The sequence below is a fragment of the Cottoperca gobio genome, chromosome 23 (genome assembly GCF_900634415.1).
Source record: "Cottoperca gobio chromosome 23, fCotGob3.1, whole genome shotgun sequence".
NCBI lineage: Eukaryota > Metazoa > Chordata > Actinopteri > Perciformes > Bovichtidae > Cottoperca > Cottoperca gobio.
In genome coordinates this window covers 7,224,163-7,242,411 of record NC_041377.1, presented here as the reverse complement: position 1 = coordinate 7,242,411, position 18,249 = coordinate 7,224,163, and the positions used below count along the sequence as shown (strand labels likewise).

The window sequence follows — 18,249 nt, the reverse complement described above, 5'->3', positions numbered from 1 at the left end:
AAAATGTATTTTTAGGGATTTGCACCACTAAAGTACCAAGTGACCTTTGAATCAAGAACTTTGAGGTTCTTACTGTCTAATGCACTATTATACATGCTATACAAAAATACAAACTGGTTAATTAAATACCTTTTTTAAATTATCTCAGAATCAGAAATACATTAAGGATCTATGGATTATTGCTCCCTTTTGAGAATATATATATATATATATTATATATTTATATATATATTATATATTATATATATATATTATATATATATTATATATAAACACATTATATAATATATATATATATATATATATATATATATATATATATATATATAAACATAGAGAAATGATAAGAAAAACATTAATAAGTACATATAAATATGTGCATTATACTACAATATATAACAATAAATATGTAGAAATAAGAACGTGTCAAAATATGTATACCACAATAACATGGTAAAAAATAATAATCCTGAAAATGGGATTTATGATTATGAGTTGACATAAATAAATGCAGTATTAATGCCACAGTATTGCACAGCAGGCCTATAATTATTGAAAAAAAGTATTGCACTGAATAGAATTATTGCACAAATCTTTTTTTTATAGACTAAACGATATATTGAAAAGTGAATGAATAAATAAGCTTCGTTACATTATCAGATATTAAACCAGTGGTAGTCCATTCCATCAGACTCCATCCCTTTCTTTGCGCATGTCTCTTTCTCTCCACCTTTAAAAGCATCAGAACATCAGAAAGAGGAGAGAAAGGGAGGCGACCGCACAAATATAATGATCTCAGAAACTGGGAGCGACAACTCGAACGAACACAACCTCAGATCCGAAGCGAGCTATTTCCCAAACTCCCCCGTCTCCTCTTCTCCCGAAGCCGGGCAGCTAAGCAGGAGGCGGGACACCCAGACCACCAGCGGAAGCATCATCCCGGAGGAGAGCGGCAGCATCCAGCCCCTGGTCTGCTCAGCCGCCGCCTGCATCATGACATCTGGGGAGTTCATGCAGACCGCTCCCCTGCTGGCGCACAAATCCAAGAGGAGCCTGTTTTACAAGGCGCTCTGCTTCCTCCTGCTCGTCTTCCAGGGAGGCATTCTAGACTTCTACCTCATCATCTTCACCGACCTGTACTGGTGCTCATGGATCGCCACGGATCTGGTTGTGATCTCGGGCTGGGGGATTTTCTTCATGAAGAACGCGCGGAGCAAGAGGGAGCGGGCCTGCGGCTTCCACCAGAAGAGCTCCATCTTCGGCTGCAACCTCGGGGAGTTCACCTACGCCTACCTGGCCTGGCTCATATATGTCATCGCGTGCACTCCGAAGGTGGTGCTCATCCTGGAGACGTCCATTCTGGACCTGATCGAGCTCAAGGTTCCGTGCGGTGTGACCGGCTTCAAGATCATCATGTTGCTGTCCGCGCCGCTGCTCTTCTGCCTCATCAACTCCATCATCGAGGATTTAAACGGGGCGACGCGGCACCACTCCCAGAGCTGCTTCATGAGCACCTGCCTGGACCTCCTGGACAGCTTCGCGCTGGTGGAGATGCTGCTGAGGAACGAGATCCCCACTGTGTACCTGAAGTACACCGTCATCTCGGTGTATTTCGTGGCCCTGGCCGTTCCGGTGATCTGGCTTTACGAGCTGACGGCGTCGGAGCTCCGCTTCCGGTGGCTGTGGGCCCGCTTCTGCACGGGCCTGGTGGTCAACGCCCCCCTGCTTGTAGTCAGGTGTTTCCAGGTTTATGTGTATAGGATGCCAGTGTCGGTGTTCATGTTCAAAAACATCTTCTTCTTAGTGTGTAAGTTCCTGGAGCTGGTGGAGCAGTGTGTGGCGTTGCGGGGGGTGCGGAGGCTGGCCGGCGGCAGCAACCCGGCCCAGTTCTCCCACTGCGTGTCCGAGAACGACATGTGTCCGCACGGATACGTCAACACCCTGGCCGTCACCCAGTCCTAAAGCTCGGGCCGTGGCCTGGAGCCGTCCGGCTGCTTGAGGGGATGGCGGGAAAGTGGGTTGCGTTCAGGACACAGCTGGAAATGGGAAAATCCAGATTAGGGCCGTTTTACTAATGTATATTTTACTTCCAGATAGTGGCTCTAAGTGAAGAAAAATAGAAAGGCCAGCACATCAAACCTACATGAAAAGTATTTAGGCAACAATGTATCAACATACAAAACATTGTATGGAAAAGTTACTTTGTACAATTATATTACAAAGTAAATTAACATTAAATTGAAAAAATAAATTGAACTATTTATCCAGATAGGCTATACTTAAAGGGTCACTTTATCGAAATTACAAAAATACATATTTGCTCATTAATCCCTATTGGTGAGAGGTAAGGTGTAGAGGGGCCCCAGATGCTTGGTAATCCAACATTGGACAATGGTGGTGGGGAAAACATAGCGTTAGTATTACTCACAACATTGGAAAATGTGTCTTCCCACAAACAGTGTCGTTGTTGCTTTGGAGAATCCACAGAACACACTGGAGGGGGTTTTCATTGGAACTGTTTTATAACAAAGAAATAGTTCCTTTAAACTGTCTCTGTGTTCTTTGGATTACCCACAGTAACACAAACATCACTTGTGAAAAGAGATGTTGCTTTAGAACTTAAAACTTCAAAATGCATCTACTCTTGTTTTGACTGTCAGCTCCGTTTTAAATGTTGTGTACAGGAACTCTTTGCAAATATGTATTTCTACGCCCTTATCCTACACACAACATCTTTATACCTGGGCACAGATTATCAGCTATTTTAAAGGGGACATATCATGTTCGTATTCAGGTTCATACTTGTATTTTGGGTCTCTACTAAAACATGTTTATATTCTTTAAAGTTAAAAAAACAAACACTATTTTTCTTAACATAGCTGTATTCACCCTGTGTCTGAAACGCTTCGCTTTAGCACCTTTCCCTTTAAGCCCCACTCCTGAAAAAGCCCAGTCAGCTCTGATTGGCTTTCAAGAAAAATTGCAAAAGTAGTTCTCAAGCGGTGGGTTGTTGGATTCCCTGTTTTCTAAACTAGGCACCCCACCAAGCACTGACTGGTACCACAGTTTGTGGGTTGGTAGGCACTCCAGATAACCAAATGTACTTCCACAAGCCCTAAAAAAGTGAGTTTTTCATGATATGTCCCCTTTAAATGCAAGGCCCAATGAACCTGCTATAGAGCCGCGCAGTAAAAATGCGACCTGGGCTTGTATTGAGCATGTAGTTGCAGCCCTGTATTACATTTTACATCAAATTACCACAAAGCAATTGCGACAGATACAAGCCGAGGCCTTCGGGCCGCTGATAATCCAGCCATGACCAGCTGTGTTTAACCAACAACCACATTGTGGTTATGATGGATACAAAGTCCTGCAATGCAAAGAAAAAAAATCTATAGATTCATTACTATAGGCGAAAACCTTTTTTTAAAATTAGGTTTACAGGGTATGTTGCTACGTTGCAATGTCGTCAGATAACTGCATCTCTAAAACCTTTGATCTGACTAATCCTTTTGAGATTTCTACTTTAAATTCTGACTTTTCGGGGCTGTTGACATTTTTCACAACAGGAGAATGGATTTTCCAATTTTTGGACATGTCTGGAACGCATCATCTGTACCAGCCTTACAATGCTACCTTTTCAAACCAGTCTACAGGTGCTACAGTCAAACCCAATACCTACAATAGCCTACAACAAACGGAGAACTAAACTTTAGTGCATTGGACCGTGTGGCGTTATGTGTGTTCCGTCTGTGAGTTTCACCGCTGCACTTGGATGGAGTACAGAGAGACAGCGGCTGGACTTTGTGTCGTGTTGGAACGTAAAGTGCAATTTAAAGAATCCTCTGGTTTGATTTGCCAGGGCTCGGCTCCTCCCGTGTACACCAGTGTTTCCTATTGATGACAGTGTTGTCTCTGCTGGTTCTTAATGCTGTGTCCGGTACTAAGAGTAGAGTAGACACGCGTGTGAGTTAATGCCATGCATAAAGATCCAACAGTGCCACGACAAACAGGTTTTCTACAGCTCTTTTTCAAATAGACCCCTGGCCAGCAGGAGTTTCTGTTGGCATCACTGGCTGTGCTTCTGTTTTACTACTTCTCTCACTTCTGGGAGCACGAGTCCTAAAAGATCACTGGCTTCTGTTCACTCGGATATGCGTCATTTAAAGAGCCGCAGTTCTCCGGCTCAGGACCTAGGACTAGGACTATTAATTAATTACTGGGCCTACAGTACTCCTTCTTTGCTTAAAGGTAATACAGCTCAGCACTGAATTTCAATTTCAACACACCTTTGAGTTATGTCTGAGACAATAGATATAAGCGTTACTGTCTTAGTACTTAATATAGTGACAAGTACTGCCAACAGAGGCACCAGATCATCAGTGTTTATTTGGATCATTTTGAAAGGCAAAGAGTTGGAGTTGTCAAGTGAGCAACTCAAAAGTTCTGTCCTCATGACAGAGCTGCTAGGTTTGAGCTCTGTTGTAACTCTGTGCTTGGCTAACAAACAGTTCCCAGGTCCCTGTACTGGATGCACAGAGATAACACCAACATGGATCTTTTCCTCTTACTTTGAGTAAGACCAAGTAAAAAAGTTGGGACTGTTCCTTTAAAATGTGTACGGAAGCCCTGAGAAAGCAAGAACAATTCTGGTGATCCATTTTCAAAGCTCATTTTCAATTGTTCTCTCTCCCGTGTGTATGACTTAAGAACAGATCGAAACAAAAAAGTGTTTTTTGCCAAGATTATCTTTATAAGTTTATTACATGTGTTGTCATGTGTGAAACAGGTGGAGAGAAAAACGTTTTGCCAGGATAATATTTTACTTTACTGTAACATAATGTTACATAACTTGCTAACAAACAATATATGTACCTTGGGTTTAGAGTGCATGGATAAATTAAAACTCACCTGGAGAACAAACGCATGAATGAGAACATGAGTTAGTGGTGAAATTCAGCCTCTTGTGGCCAAAATGAGTATTACAACAACAAACACTTGAAAATGATCATGACAAAAACAACACAGGTGAAAAAAAGTAACGATAAAAGTAAAGATAAATATAAGTTTTAAAATGGATTACCAGATTTAAAAAAAAACTAATTTACCTGCAAGGGCTTCCGTAAATGACCAATAGAAATTAGACAAATAATAAGCCAACAGCTTGTGTTCAAAATCCACCTTTTTCAGAATGTATGTGAAAGTTTCCATCCTGATGAGTTGAATATGAGACAATATGCATCCAGATGTTGCTGGGAACAACCATGGTGATTCTCTCTTGGTGAGTCAGTGCATTATTATTATTATTATTATTATTATTATTATTATTATTATTATTATTATTATTATTATTATTATTATTATTATATATAACAATACATTTACTAGATTGACAGTATGTCATGGCATGATCACTGTCCTCCATGATGAGCTCTTCCATAAACTTGTAGTAATGTTGTATCTAACAAACATGGCTGATCAAAGTATATTAGAAAAGTATATAAAGAAGATGTATATTGAAGACATTGTGCAATATGGGTCAGAGAGGTCTGAGCTGATTTTAGTGCCTATTATTTTGGAGCTGAATGAGCTCATAGTTTGTGCTGTAGGAATGAGGCCGACATTTTTGCGCTTGTCCCTCATCTTGAAGTCAATGGGTTTTTTTTAATAGATTTTTTTAGTTAGATTCCTGAAATAAGGTCTGTGGTTCAGACAAGTTTATGGGAATTTTGAAGCTTTGCTAACAAGCGACTAAATGAGACTACTAGAGGTTGTCGGGGACGTTAAACATTATCATGCCGAACATGGGGAAACCTCTGGTGATTACGCGTGCGCTTCATAAATCATAAAAGTGGTTGTTATTTGTGAAGATTATTTTGCCGAACAAAACATTTCCCCATTGACTTTAAGTCGACGGAACCAGCGCGATGCTAACTTTCGGGTCGGCCTACAAATATACGTCATCCCTGCTGCACTCTATTGAGGTGAACTTAATCACAGTGAGGGTATTTGTGCAATTTCCCAGCTTTGTTTGCCTCCCTGTGAGTGGTCAGTGTGTGCAGGTCAGAGGTTGTGCCTTGTGAGCAGTGTAGGAGGACTGCTGAGGGGTCAAGACTGATGAGGAGGAATGTCCAGAGTTTTATCCCCCTTTACTACTAATCACAAATACTGTATCTCATGGCTGATAGTTTCAAAATGTACTGTAATGCTGTACATGTTTGGCCAACTTCCAAGAAAGCCAGTCGTTTCTCATCATTTCGATACAACATTGACACTGAACTTCTTGACACCTGCTAAACCATCCCAGCGAACATCGTTGTGTGTGTCAAAGTGTAGTAATGCACCTTTAAGAGCGGATTGATTTGACGGCGTACACCATATGGCCAATAGCATGTGCACCGTCCACATACTTTATACAGCACTTATAGTCTTGGCTCCCTCAGTTCAACGTTCACGTGACGTGAGAGTTGAAGGATGGCGATGATGATATGTGAAGGAAGTTTCAGGTCTCTGCAGGTGATTTTCAAGCTTGTTTCAAAATGAACTGATTACCAGTGGCTGCCTGGACAGAAGCAATCTCAAAACATGCAGTTTGCTTAAAGAAATGGCCAGAATTGATGTAAAGTACACGTGATATGTAGGTAAAAACGGTCAAAAAATGCAAAAGTTAAGTGTTACTTGCCGTACAAACCGCTCATTAACAAATAGTGTTACTGTTATTTGACTCTCAGCAGTAATGTACTGTTAGTCAACCGCTTCAGTGGTTCTCCTGTTTTCTGTTTGTTTATTGCTTATCATATATTGCCAAAGTATTTAAAAAAAGAAGTTATATTTTATACTATTTTGTATTATTTCCTTGTGCCAGTAATCTGCTAAACATTTGCATAATGTATTCTACAATGTTATAAATGCTCTCTAACAATCTTCATTGGATTTGCACATGAAGCTTTTCACTCACTTTAAACACAAGCAGGACCGGAACTCTAAACTGAAGTATAACGGGCCTTTAAACCTGCATGGACGAGCACAGTGCGTAACCACACTGAAACTACCAAAGGCTTTCATAGACGTGGATGTTCAAAAGGAGCGACAAAGATTCAAATGTCTTCTCTCCTGTCTTACATTATATGGGCTTTCTTCTTCGTTTGTTTACAGGGAAAGAACATTGCTGTTGTTTTACAGATAGGATTCTACATGTACTGTAAAGTTGTGTGGTGTATATCTGTACTGATAAAATCCAATCTATGTACCGTAGATGTAAGACAGAGTATTATGTGGTTGAAACCTGAAATAAATCTGAGGAAAGTGTACAAAGTGATTTGTGTTTTTGATATTTATTATGGATTCTTTTATAATAAAGAGGAAGTGCTGTTAGAGACATTATTCAACAAAGACCTTCATTATCAAATACAAATCCTTAAATTAACCGATATTTGCAATATACGTCATTTCCTGGAATACTTCTGCCTTTCTCCCGTGGATAAAAAGGTCACATGATGAAGACACATCACCTCAAAATATTTACAGAAAAAAAAATCTGAAATTTGAAAGCCTCAACAATAAACTACATTTAAACATTTGTTTTCAGTCTCTCAGAACCAAAGAGCAAGTCTTCTTTGGAGATTCATTATGGAACAACGATAATACATGTTGGCCAACTTCATTTTTTTTGCTCACACAAAGCAAAACATCTACAAAGGTCCATTTATATAATCAGTGTATAACCTAGATGCGTTCATTTTATTTACAGTACATATATTACATCATTTTGTAATCGTGAGAGAATATGAAGCAGCGATGACTTTGTACAGGGCGAGCGAGAGAACTTCCCGTTACTATATGTTTGATAACATGAATAGATCCTGTGAGAGTGCACACATGGAGCCCACTGTGTAAAGACACTAGGGTAGGAAAGGGAGGTTGGTCCTGTGTGATAATGATTCATCTTCCAGAGCAAAGACACGTGTGCGTAGGAGTCTTAATTGATAAGTGCAGCCGGTGGGAAACGGCTACAAGAAGATAAGAAGTCACCTTGCTGTTGGCTGCAGTTAAATGTGTGTTATTTCAAAGTTTCTTTGTGTAACAGAGTCTTCATGAGTGAGACTGTAATGGAACATGAGCCCGTTTTCAATTCATAACCAATCAGAGACTCTGGAAGGAAGGAGAACAGCGTGAGTGGCGGAGGACACATTATGTTGACTGCACTCCAAACACACTTGATTGGAATTTTCGGAAGATTAAAACTTTGTACTTTAAGAAAGTTTTGTTTGTCTGTGTCTCAGATGTTCGGTTCCTACAAATCTATCGGTGGTTATTTATTTCAAGGTCAAGAAGAACGTTTTCTTCTTCCATCTCTTGGAATAGGTTCCTAATTTTCTGGTCCAAATCTCAGCAGGTGCAACGTCCATTCAAACAACCCTCTACATGTACAGTCACAGTGTCTTCTTCTTTGATCTATGAAGGCCTGATCTCGTTGATTGTTATTCATTCCTTTTGATCAAGCAACATAGTCAAAATATATGGGTTATGATGGTCATAAAATGTAACATATAAGCCCCACACAAATACCTCTGTCTCTGCAGATCCTACACCCTCCTACGTTCAGGCGCTTCTTGTAATTGCGCATGTGATGTCGGTGTCAGTCAGTGAAGCGTTTGTACTCGGGGCTGGACTTTGGACTGTCAGCATCAGTTCGCTTCAGGGTCTGAGTATCCTTGAAGAAACAGCTCCTCCTGCAGTCTTCTCAGAGCCTCCATTGGATCCTCTTTGAAAGGGGATTCGTGCTGGGAGGAGATTTTGGAGATGTAGCCTTGATCAGATCCACTGTTAGGACCCTTTCCACCGGGCTCCAGAACCTCGTCGTCCTCCACCATCTCCACAGGCTGAGAGCGGTTGATTTCGGATGGAGGGAAATATTCACTCTGCATGTTGGCACGTGGGGATTCTTGAAGTTTTGAGTTCAGGGAGTTCTGTAAAGCCGAGCTTCTCTGGTCCGAATGAGCGGAGAGTTGGCTCATGGGTAGCAGCGAAGCCTCTTCGTCATCCTCGGTGGGAATTTGACCGAAGGCTTCTTCCTCGAGGGAGAGCCAGTTCTGCCTTGGTGGTTGCCGGTTGTTCAAAACAGGCTCAACTATGTAGACAGATTCTGGCCTGGGGCTGTGAGGACACAGGTGATCTGTCGACACTTCTTTCAGGTTTGACAGATACGGATGGTTCACTACTGGTGTAAGTTCTACCACTGACGCAAGCTTGCGCTCTGGGTTCACTTCAGGTATAAGGACATGAACACTGTCGCCATTTTCATTGATTTCTACCTCGTGGATGAAGACAGGAAGCCCGTCGTCTCTGATTAGAGGGACACACTCAAGGACCGGGGGGATCTGCAGCTGGTCAATGAGCGGGTTAGCCTCAGCCATGACCTCCTCCTCACTGCCCACACACTCCTTCTCAAACCAATCAGGATTTTCCAACTGGTAGGCCTGGAAGGTTTCAATGGCATTCTTCAGGGCTCTACCCGAGGGACAGTCGAAATAGTCGTCGGCACCAATGCCCTTGATGTGGCAGACCTGGCCTGGCTGATACTTCTCAATGTCCACGATGCGGAAGTACAGCTCTTCGAAATGCTTCATCAGCTTGTATTTGACTGCGATGTCAAAAACTGATGGCAAGTCTTGTTCCCTGCTGATGTCATCGAAGTAAGCCACCATGTACTTGCCCAGGTTGCCTGTCTGATGCATGTCAGGTAGGAAGAGGTTGAGAAAGGGCGTGAGCATGTCGTCACTAGGGGAGAGAACGTCTTCCCTCAGTTTCACCCGACCTTGACCGCACATGGCCCTCCACTTTGCCTGGACGCCTTGCGAGCACAGTACCAGGATTTTGTCAGAAGGATTTTTAAGCTGTTGCCGTTGCCACTCAAGCCAGCGAATGGGCCCCACGATGCCGACCAAGGTGGAGTCCAACAGGTCCATCAGCACCTTGACGCCACACTTGGCCTGGAGGAAGGCGCAGAGCTTTAGCACTACGTCCCTGTAGAGGTGGTGGTCCTGGGAGTAGATGACCAGCACTGTGGGAGTGTCTTTAAGCTGCTGCTGCTGCTGCAGTATTACGCCGCCCACAGGTGCTGCAGCAACATCAGGATTGCCTGAAAGACAATGAGAGTACAGATAAATGTCATCAACAAAATCAAATGATTCATTAGACCTGAAAATGTATTGTTCTTGTGACTAACCTGACTTCCTGCAGAGGAAATACATAATAACGGTCATCACAACACAAATAAGCACCACTCCCAGGACGACAAATGTGTAGACTGGGACATCGGAGGCTTCTGTCGGGTTTACTGTGGAAATCAAAACACAGATCACTGGTTAGGATTCTCCATAAGGTGTTTTAGTCATGCTGGTGGAGAAGCTTTAGGGTTGGCAGAGTCGGTAAGTCGGTCTGGCTATAATGCTCAGTGATTTTGAACATTATTTTAATATGGTCTAGGCCAGGGGTCTGCACCCCGTGGTACAGGAGCCACATGTGGCTCTTTAACCTCTCTGTAGTGGCTCCCTGTAGCTTTGACCAACACATTTTTTTTTTTTTTTCATGTTTACCCTTTTTAAGCTATCAGCCTGCAGCTATACGTTTTTTTTATACTTATACTTTTTATTTTTAGATTTTTTATTGTTTTGTGTATTTTTATATTATATTATATTAATTTCATTTTAATTTGATTCAACAAATATGGGAAGGACTCAAATAGACCTGCATAGTTCTGTGTGCCTAAACATGCCAGTGTAATTTCTCCTTCTCTTCAAAAGACTTGAAACAAATATTTTTTTATAAAAAATAAAATTTGTATACAATTTTCTTTTTTTTCACATTCACTTATCTTATTTGGTATAAAGAAGTGTTGTACTGTAATCACCAGATAGAGCATGCAGTGACTCGCCTACTTAGCCATGATATTGATATTCCGTATCTGCCAACATACCACGACAAATATCCAGAGTTGTCTTTCGACGGGTACAGTCCTGGCCGCATTGTGGGAAAAAAGGTTTGATCTGCAGGGAAGAATAAAGGCATGTTAACAACAGTGATCATAGAGAATGCAGAGTTTTTGCCAGCTGGAAAACAAACTGTTTAGTAACAAACTAACATCACAAAAAGCTTTACCTCAACGTCAAACTGGCAGCAACCTCTCGGCCATTCATCAAGGTTGAATGTTGCATTCAGGGTCTTCTGATTAGCCTGGAGAAGAGAGTTTGTTTCATAGTGCATAGTGTTATCATTGAGGCACAGCATTAAGGAGAACAGGAAGAAGATGCTATAAGAACACTATAATCTTAGTACGTTTGAACATGAATAACTTTCTGTTTAAGATAGTGGGATTGATGTGCACACACCAGGTGCAGTTTGCTTTGCATTTTTCCTTTAATTTAACACCATATTAGGTACACATGGCTAAGACTAAGACTCCAATCAATCCAAACACCCCGTGTTTTTCATTGAGGGTTGACTATATACTGTATTAAAAGCTAGGGATGCACGATGTAATGGGAAATGTATAGCCCATAAATTATTGGCCGATAACATGAAGCCAAATTGCTTTCATTGACTTGAGAATAGCAGCATTGTGCAAGTGGCGGTATGCACATTTAAAGTTGGCTTTCTACAAATTTTATAGGTCACAAACATTTGAAATGATCAGTTATCTTAACGGTATCGGCCATGGTAGGTAAGTATCGGTTCTCAGTATCGGCTGAAAACAAACCCTTATTGTGCATCCCTACTAGAAACACCTTATACAATACAACTCGAGAGCCCCACACACTGCATCCTGGTGGTCTGTGTTTTGAAGAAGAGTGTAGCAAGTGTGTCATAACCCTCATTCCGTCTTGTGTAATAGTTGAGTTACTGGTAAAGACAGTTTAAATAGCACATGAATCAACTCGATACAGTAGGTAGACAGCAGTCCTAAGAAAGGACAGAGGGAGACGCTGACATCTCACTCCTAACGGACTGCAGCTCATATCTCTGTGAGGAGACATACTGGGCTTTGCAAATATAATGAGCAGCCTTTTGTACAATCAGTTGAAAAATACTGCACAGCGAGGTAGGACACACAGTTTTCTGTACTGACAAAAAACTAGGCTAAAAACTAGGTTATGGTACAAACCGCAGGATGTTGTAATGAGCACATACAGTGATGTGTTGGGTCAAATCATAGAAAAGGATGTTGCATTCATCTTCTATGTGAGACACCTTAGTACTACATAAGTACAGAGACATTTGCATGTCCAGCATGATGTGGCCTTACCTTGTATGCATGGTTTTCACGATGGATATTGGAGCAGCGTACAATAACCATGTACTTCTCACAGAGTGTGTCAGGAGTGAAGCTGACAGCAAGTACAGATCCTCCTCTGTCCGCAGTGATCACAGCCGTCTGGATGGCAGGCTGCCACAGACTACCTACAGGACAGCAACAAAACAGCATGTTAGAGGTGCTTCATGTGATTTACTCACTCTTACTGGGCTTTAGAATATCAGGGACTCACCTCTCTCTATGCAAAAATGGGTCGTCTTCATTTTAGGATCGGGACAATCTGAGAAAACCAGAGAATTTCATCAAAGTCAAGTCAAGAGGAGTCAAAGTTCAAAGTGAAGATTACACCGGATGAACAAAATCTCCCTAGTTTGTTTATTTCACCTAAAGCATTAGAGTTTAGGAAATTGCGTAAGCGTCACATCACACACTTTTTCTAAATTTCTAATTTCTAAATGGGGACTTTTTCAAATACCTCATATTTCGGTATACAATATTTTCTGTGCATAATCTTGTATACTCCAGCTAACTATTTTATTTAAGCTCCACCCACACATAACACATATTTATTACATGAGTAAAGATAGAACAAAAGGCCACACCTAACCCTTACTACTAATTTAGTATTATTATTATTATTATGTTCTCTTTGTTATTTTTATTAGTATTATATATATTATGGAGTTATTTAACTTATTATTATTACCATTTATTTACCTATTTAATTATTTATCTCTCTCTCTCTCTCTCCTTGGACATACCTGCACATTCCTCTGGCCACAGTTATTCATATATTAATATATGACACACTTACACAACACACTTTCATACATAACCACTAACACTTCCCACTGACAAAAACAACTAAAAAGCTGTACCAATTTCAAATAATAAAAGAAAACACAAAAAATGAACCTGGAATGAGATAGATTTCACTAAAAACAAATGTGGAAATACATGAATTAAAGTAAAACATAACTAACTCATAACTTCAACCAAACAGCAGACAGGAGCCTCGACACACCGGAAATATAAACTCTTCCTGGAACATTTCCACTAATAAAAACAAATAGTGGTTTTGACTTGAACTCACCAGGAACGGTGATATCAGTGCTGATGTCGTAGTGGCTGTGGCCCATCTCTGGTTTGGGGATGTTGAAGACAGACACCCAGTACGTCTGACCAGGGTCCAACACCAGCATGTTAGCTGAGAACGACCACTGAAAACACAAAAGAATATTATCTATCAATTTCAATTTTGCCATTATGTTGCTGGGCTTCACATAAAGCTATTTAAAGGGTTTTGTTCGCTCTGAGCATTATCAATGATTTGCTTCAGATCTGATATTTATGAAATGTTCTGCTATAAGTTGCACATTTCAATTACATTAAAATCAGCGGGATCAATCCAGTTTAGGGAAAGCATGCTGCCTAACCTTATGGGTTTCTTATAGAGCATCATATAAACTTGTACATTCTGTAATATTTCCATCTCTTTGCAACATCCTGGTTGTAGCTGCTGTCACAGAAAGGTCATACGCCTACTAATACTAATCACTGAAACAACTCCAACCTACAGTAGATTGTGATCAGTTATGATCTCTGACAATACCAGCAGGACATATTCAGAAAGAAACAGAAGTTTTGAGTCATCTGATCAGGAAAAGCAAACAACAATATGAAATATGTGCTACCTTATTTAATTAATTAATTAATTAGTTAATTATTATATTACATTGACCATTACATTCTATAATAATAATAATAATAATAATAATAATAATAATAATAATAATAATAATAATAAGCTATTGCTTATAAATAAATAAAATAAGTAAGTTCATATATAATTAGGTAAGGCGTGGATTAGAGAAATAAGCTCATATAAAGCAGGTGAAAAAGGAAATACCAGTCAAATAAAAAGGTGATCTCATATTGATGGACAGATAATTAACTCATGCAAATCAGATAGAAAGCCAATACAACTCTTGAACTTAAAAACTACACTGAAGTGCATATAAAAATACTTAAATAAGCACAATTTAAATATAATGAAGTCAAATTGAAATATATAATGACAATAAGGTTCAAATAAAACACTTATATGTGCATTATCTAAATATCCAGGCTGTTGTGAGCTACCCACCTTTTCCCCTGATGGACTTCTCATTTGGAGTTGGCTATTAAAAGAATATCGGACACACAGGTTCTCGTTGGTGGACGCTACCAGAACATGAAGCTCTGTGGCTTTCAGGTAACCAATACTGCCTGAGGAGAAACACAGCAGAGGTCACTTCCTGTCTTCACATTGCATGAAGCTAAACTATCAAATGTTAATTTTCCTCATCTATTACTCCTTAATGCATTTTGCATCATTTCTTTGTAAAACTCGAGACAGCTGACTTACCATCATCCTTTATTTTCCAGTTAGCGACCAGTACAGGCTGCAGGTGTCCTGTCGTGTCATGCCTGGTGTCCACAGAAACCTGCAGCCCCTCTGGACTGCTGGGAGTGTAATTATAAACTTTCACCCAATCCACGTCCATACAGTTATCTGCACAGAGACACACACATCGGTGAATGCCAGAGATCAGAAATCACATTGGATTTGTCCGTGCATTCTATCATTTAGGTCTCCATTTGTTCATTTATTTATTTAAATCGCAGGAAGTGCTCCATTCTGAGTTAGTTTGGTGTGGAATTTTGTATTAAATCAATGTTCACATTTTAAGATAGAGTATGTATTTTATATTACTGACAAAATGTGTCTGAACGTTAGGTCACAGAATGCTGAACAGCACTCTGCTCTCTCAGTGCGTGCTCAAAAAGCGAAAGTAACAAGGGCATTACAATAGTAGGAATATAATTAATTATTATTAAATATAATATAATTCACTCACATATGGTGACTGCACACATCAAACCCTGTGAAAAATAAAAAAGAGATTAGAAATTATATCAATCTTACAAATAAAAACGGGACTTATTTGCTAACTTTTCACTAAGTGCTTTACAAAACAGCAAAAACACCTCATTCTTTGTACAATGTAATGGAAAACACTTATTATGTATAGTATCTTCTTTTAACAAGAAACTGAGCTGATATAGCTGACAAAACCCATAATTATACCCAGCTAGCAATGTCCTTTCAGTATCAAAAATAGTTAAAATACCAGATAATAAGTTGTTAGTGTTGTTAACTATATGAATATAGTTTTAAAAAAAACGTTACTCTAACACAAAAGACTATGACAAAAATAAACAGCCTCAGATAGAGGTGGACATTTTGTTTTGTAATGCAATATAATATTTGAAGCTTATGATTTTTGCTTCTTGCTTTAAGAAACATCTCAGTGTAAACATTATTTTTTTAGTATTACCATAGTATATTATAAGATTATAAGATATTTTGACAACATTTTGTGCCCATAAATGAGCAATTTAATGTTTAAAGTTCAACCTTGAAGCTTCCTAAGGGTTTGCAGATAGTATATCTATAGTTTAACTGAACTATAAAATCCTTGTGTTTCCTGCCCCCCGGGGAGCCGTGCGCGAGCTTACCTGGCGAGAGCAGTTAAGAGGCAACGACAATGGCCTCACCGTAGACGACAGCGACACACACGCTAACACCAAAACTAGTCGAAGAATCATTCTGTAGGAAGATTACTGTCCGTTCAAGTCCGTCATTAAAAATATATATTTCAGACAGAGTTTAAAACCGCTAAACTAAAGCGAAAACTCAATGAGAGAGCCTGACGCACGTTGATGTTGATTAATGAAAAACTTCCTGCTTTCTATGCAAATGTTTGTTCTGTTTACAGTAAGTTACCCCGTGCTGCCTTCATGTCGCTTGGGAATATAGAGCACTATTAGGCTTTTGATATACTCATTGCATATGGACATGAAATCACAGACAGACCTCAAATTCAGCAAGTACGATTGTAATGTAATGCCGTTCTAATTTGAGAGCTAATGTGGCAACATAATATAAAATATAAAATTATAAATGTGTTAATCTTTTTAACTTCTTGAGAACACACCGTGCCACACACACACACACACACGCACACACACTTTTTATCAGGTGGGCTCAGGTGAACAGAGTTAGAAACCCCTTTTTAATAGATATACGCGAATTGCAATCAACTCAATGTCTAAAATGTCCTTCAACAAGAATTTCACTTCACATATTTACATTGCACATACTAAAAACATTGAAATAAATAATCAAATAAATAGCATCTAGCACAAATAACATTGGCACAGATTCTTCTGTTTATTCTGGCAGTGAACACCACCCCATACGAGGACATTTGTTTCCCATAGAGTTTGAATGTAACATGAATAATGATGCAGGTATTTTCCTTGTTGTGTGGGCTCAGAGGAACAAGTTACCGTACCTTCACACAGCTTTAACGTGACACATATCTGCTTGATCTTCTTTTTTTTTGTTCATCTTGATAATATAAATGACACCATCATATGTTTCTCCACTTACTCTGTGGACAGCACCACACTTAAAACACTCTAAAAGGAAATGATCAACATTATCAACTGAACAGTGACAGAAGAAGGGGAGCGGAAGGACATGTTGACTTTTCACATATTCACCACCAGATGGCACAACAAGACCCAACTGCAGCACTTGGATATGTTGTGGTATGATCTTGTGCACTCTTCTATCATATTTTTTACGTACATCTACAGGTTGAATCACTGAATGCAGAGAGGGTTACATTTCTTCAGTATCCCCAGATAAAGATGTAAGCTGATAAACCCAGATAAGATGTAAGCTGAAGTTTCTTGTCTGACATTATGCCACTGACAAGGGCCTGTAACTTAAAATCAAAAATACATATATTTCCTCTCTCCTTTGTTGTGAGCAGTTTCATGTAGGAACTATTTTCTTTCTACCGAACTACACCTGTCAACCAGATGACCTCGCAGAAGAAGCGTGCATTAACTGAGCAATCTAACGTTACAGCTCAGACGAGGAGGACCCCATTAATATGTACATCTTGCGCTGTCGTGCGTGTGGTCTCTCTTCCCCAATCACTGTATAATATAAGTCCGTAATATTTTGCTGATAAACAAAGTATATAAAATATTGCTAAAAGCATGCCTCCTGAATCACAGTAAAATAGGAACACTATTTCACTTTAGGCCCTTTATGATATTACTTTAATATTCCTATCTTACATATGTGGTATAGTTTAGTAACTTACAATGAGCTTCAAATATTGTATTACCAAAAATATCACATTCTAGCATGTACTATCTGATATCACTTACATACATTAACTTTTGATTTGGCTGTTGCATGCATACCCAGCTTTAACTTAGTTTGTATTCATCATATTATAAGATAATGTCCTGAGCTGACCAAGTACACCAAAAGAGCAAAGTAAAACGAAAGGTAAGGAGGCTCTTAAAGGGTTACCAGACAGACAACACTAGGAAGCCACCAGACAGATGCATAGTGCACTTCATTATACTAAATCTTACCATATAGAATACAGTAGTACGGTGCCCCAGAAGAGACATGGAGAGGGAAGGTTGAAAAAAAAAGATGTAGTTCTGCAAGATCGTTTTCATTTGTTTGAAGAAAAAAAATAAAAACAGGAACGAAAAGTAGGTCAATGTACTTCTGAGTCAGTTCGGCACCATAGAAAAGACCACAACAATGGAACACACACACCTGGGGGAGAGGTTCATAAAATGTTATTTTGAGATTAGCTGCTAGCAGTGCGCTAGCTACCTAATTTGTGAATCATTTGTGGTCTGATAAACAGTTAATTCATTTTACAATGCTACAATGAATAACCTTTGCGAAATCTCCCAAAATAAAGTTTTTTTCCCCTCAACGTCCTCGGTAGTAGTGAGTTTAAATCAGTAAGAAAGAGTCAAATTTAATTTCTGGATAAAAAAAGCAAAGT

General features: G+C 39.6%; 2 protein-coding genes across 2 annotated transcripts; one reads left to right on the top strand and one right to left on the bottom strand.

Annotated features, from left to right (window-relative positions):
* The first annotated feature begins 789 nt into the window (after nt 1–789).
* On the top strand, nt 790–7,312 carry tmem121b (transmembrane protein 121B). Its single transcript, XM_029462519.1, has one exon. The coding sequence runs from the start codon at nt 790–792 to the stop codon at nt 1,960–1,962; it is 1,173 nt and encodes a 390-aa protein (XP_029318379.1). The 3' UTR covers nt 1,963–7,312.
* Nucleotides 7,313–7,315: 3 nt separating this feature from the next.
* Nucleotides 7,316–16,151, bottom strand: il17ra1a (interleukin 17 receptor A1a). Its single transcript, XM_029461978.1, has 11 exons — nt 15,875–16,151; nt 15,214–15,238; nt 14,721–14,867; nt 14,460–14,581; nt 13,407–13,533; nt 12,546–12,593; nt 12,305–12,459; nt 11,161–11,235; nt 10,979–11,048; nt 10,229–10,339; nt 7,316–10,141 (listed from the first exon to the last, which is right to left on the bottom strand). Exons 1-11 carry the CDS (start codon nt 15,962–15,964, stop codon nt 8,688–8,690), a joined length of 2,424 nt encoding a protein of 807 aa, XP_029317838.1. The 5' UTR covers nt 15,965–16,151; the 3' UTR covers nt 7,316–8,687.
* Nucleotides 16,152–18,249: the final 2,098 nt, after the last annotated feature.

Excerpts from the sequence above, each read along its gene's own strand:
- tmem121b (XM_029462519.1), top strand. The coding sequence starts at position 790 with ATGATCTCAGAAACTGGGAGCGACAACTCGAACGAACACAACCTCAGA.
- il17ra1a (XM_029461978.1), bottom strand. The coding sequence starts at position 15,964 with ATGATTCTTCGACTAGTTTTGGTGTTAGCGTGTGTGTCGCTGTCGTCT. Across the intron at positions 14,582-14,720 it reads CTGGAAAATAAAGGATGATG|GCAGTATTGGTTACCTGAAA; the intron begins GTAAGTCAGCTG and ends GTTTCTCCTCAG. Across the intron at positions 13,534-14,459 it reads GAAGTCCATCAGGGGAAAAG|TGGTCGTTCTCAGCTAACAT; the intron begins GTGGGTAGCTCA and ends TTGTGTTTTCAG.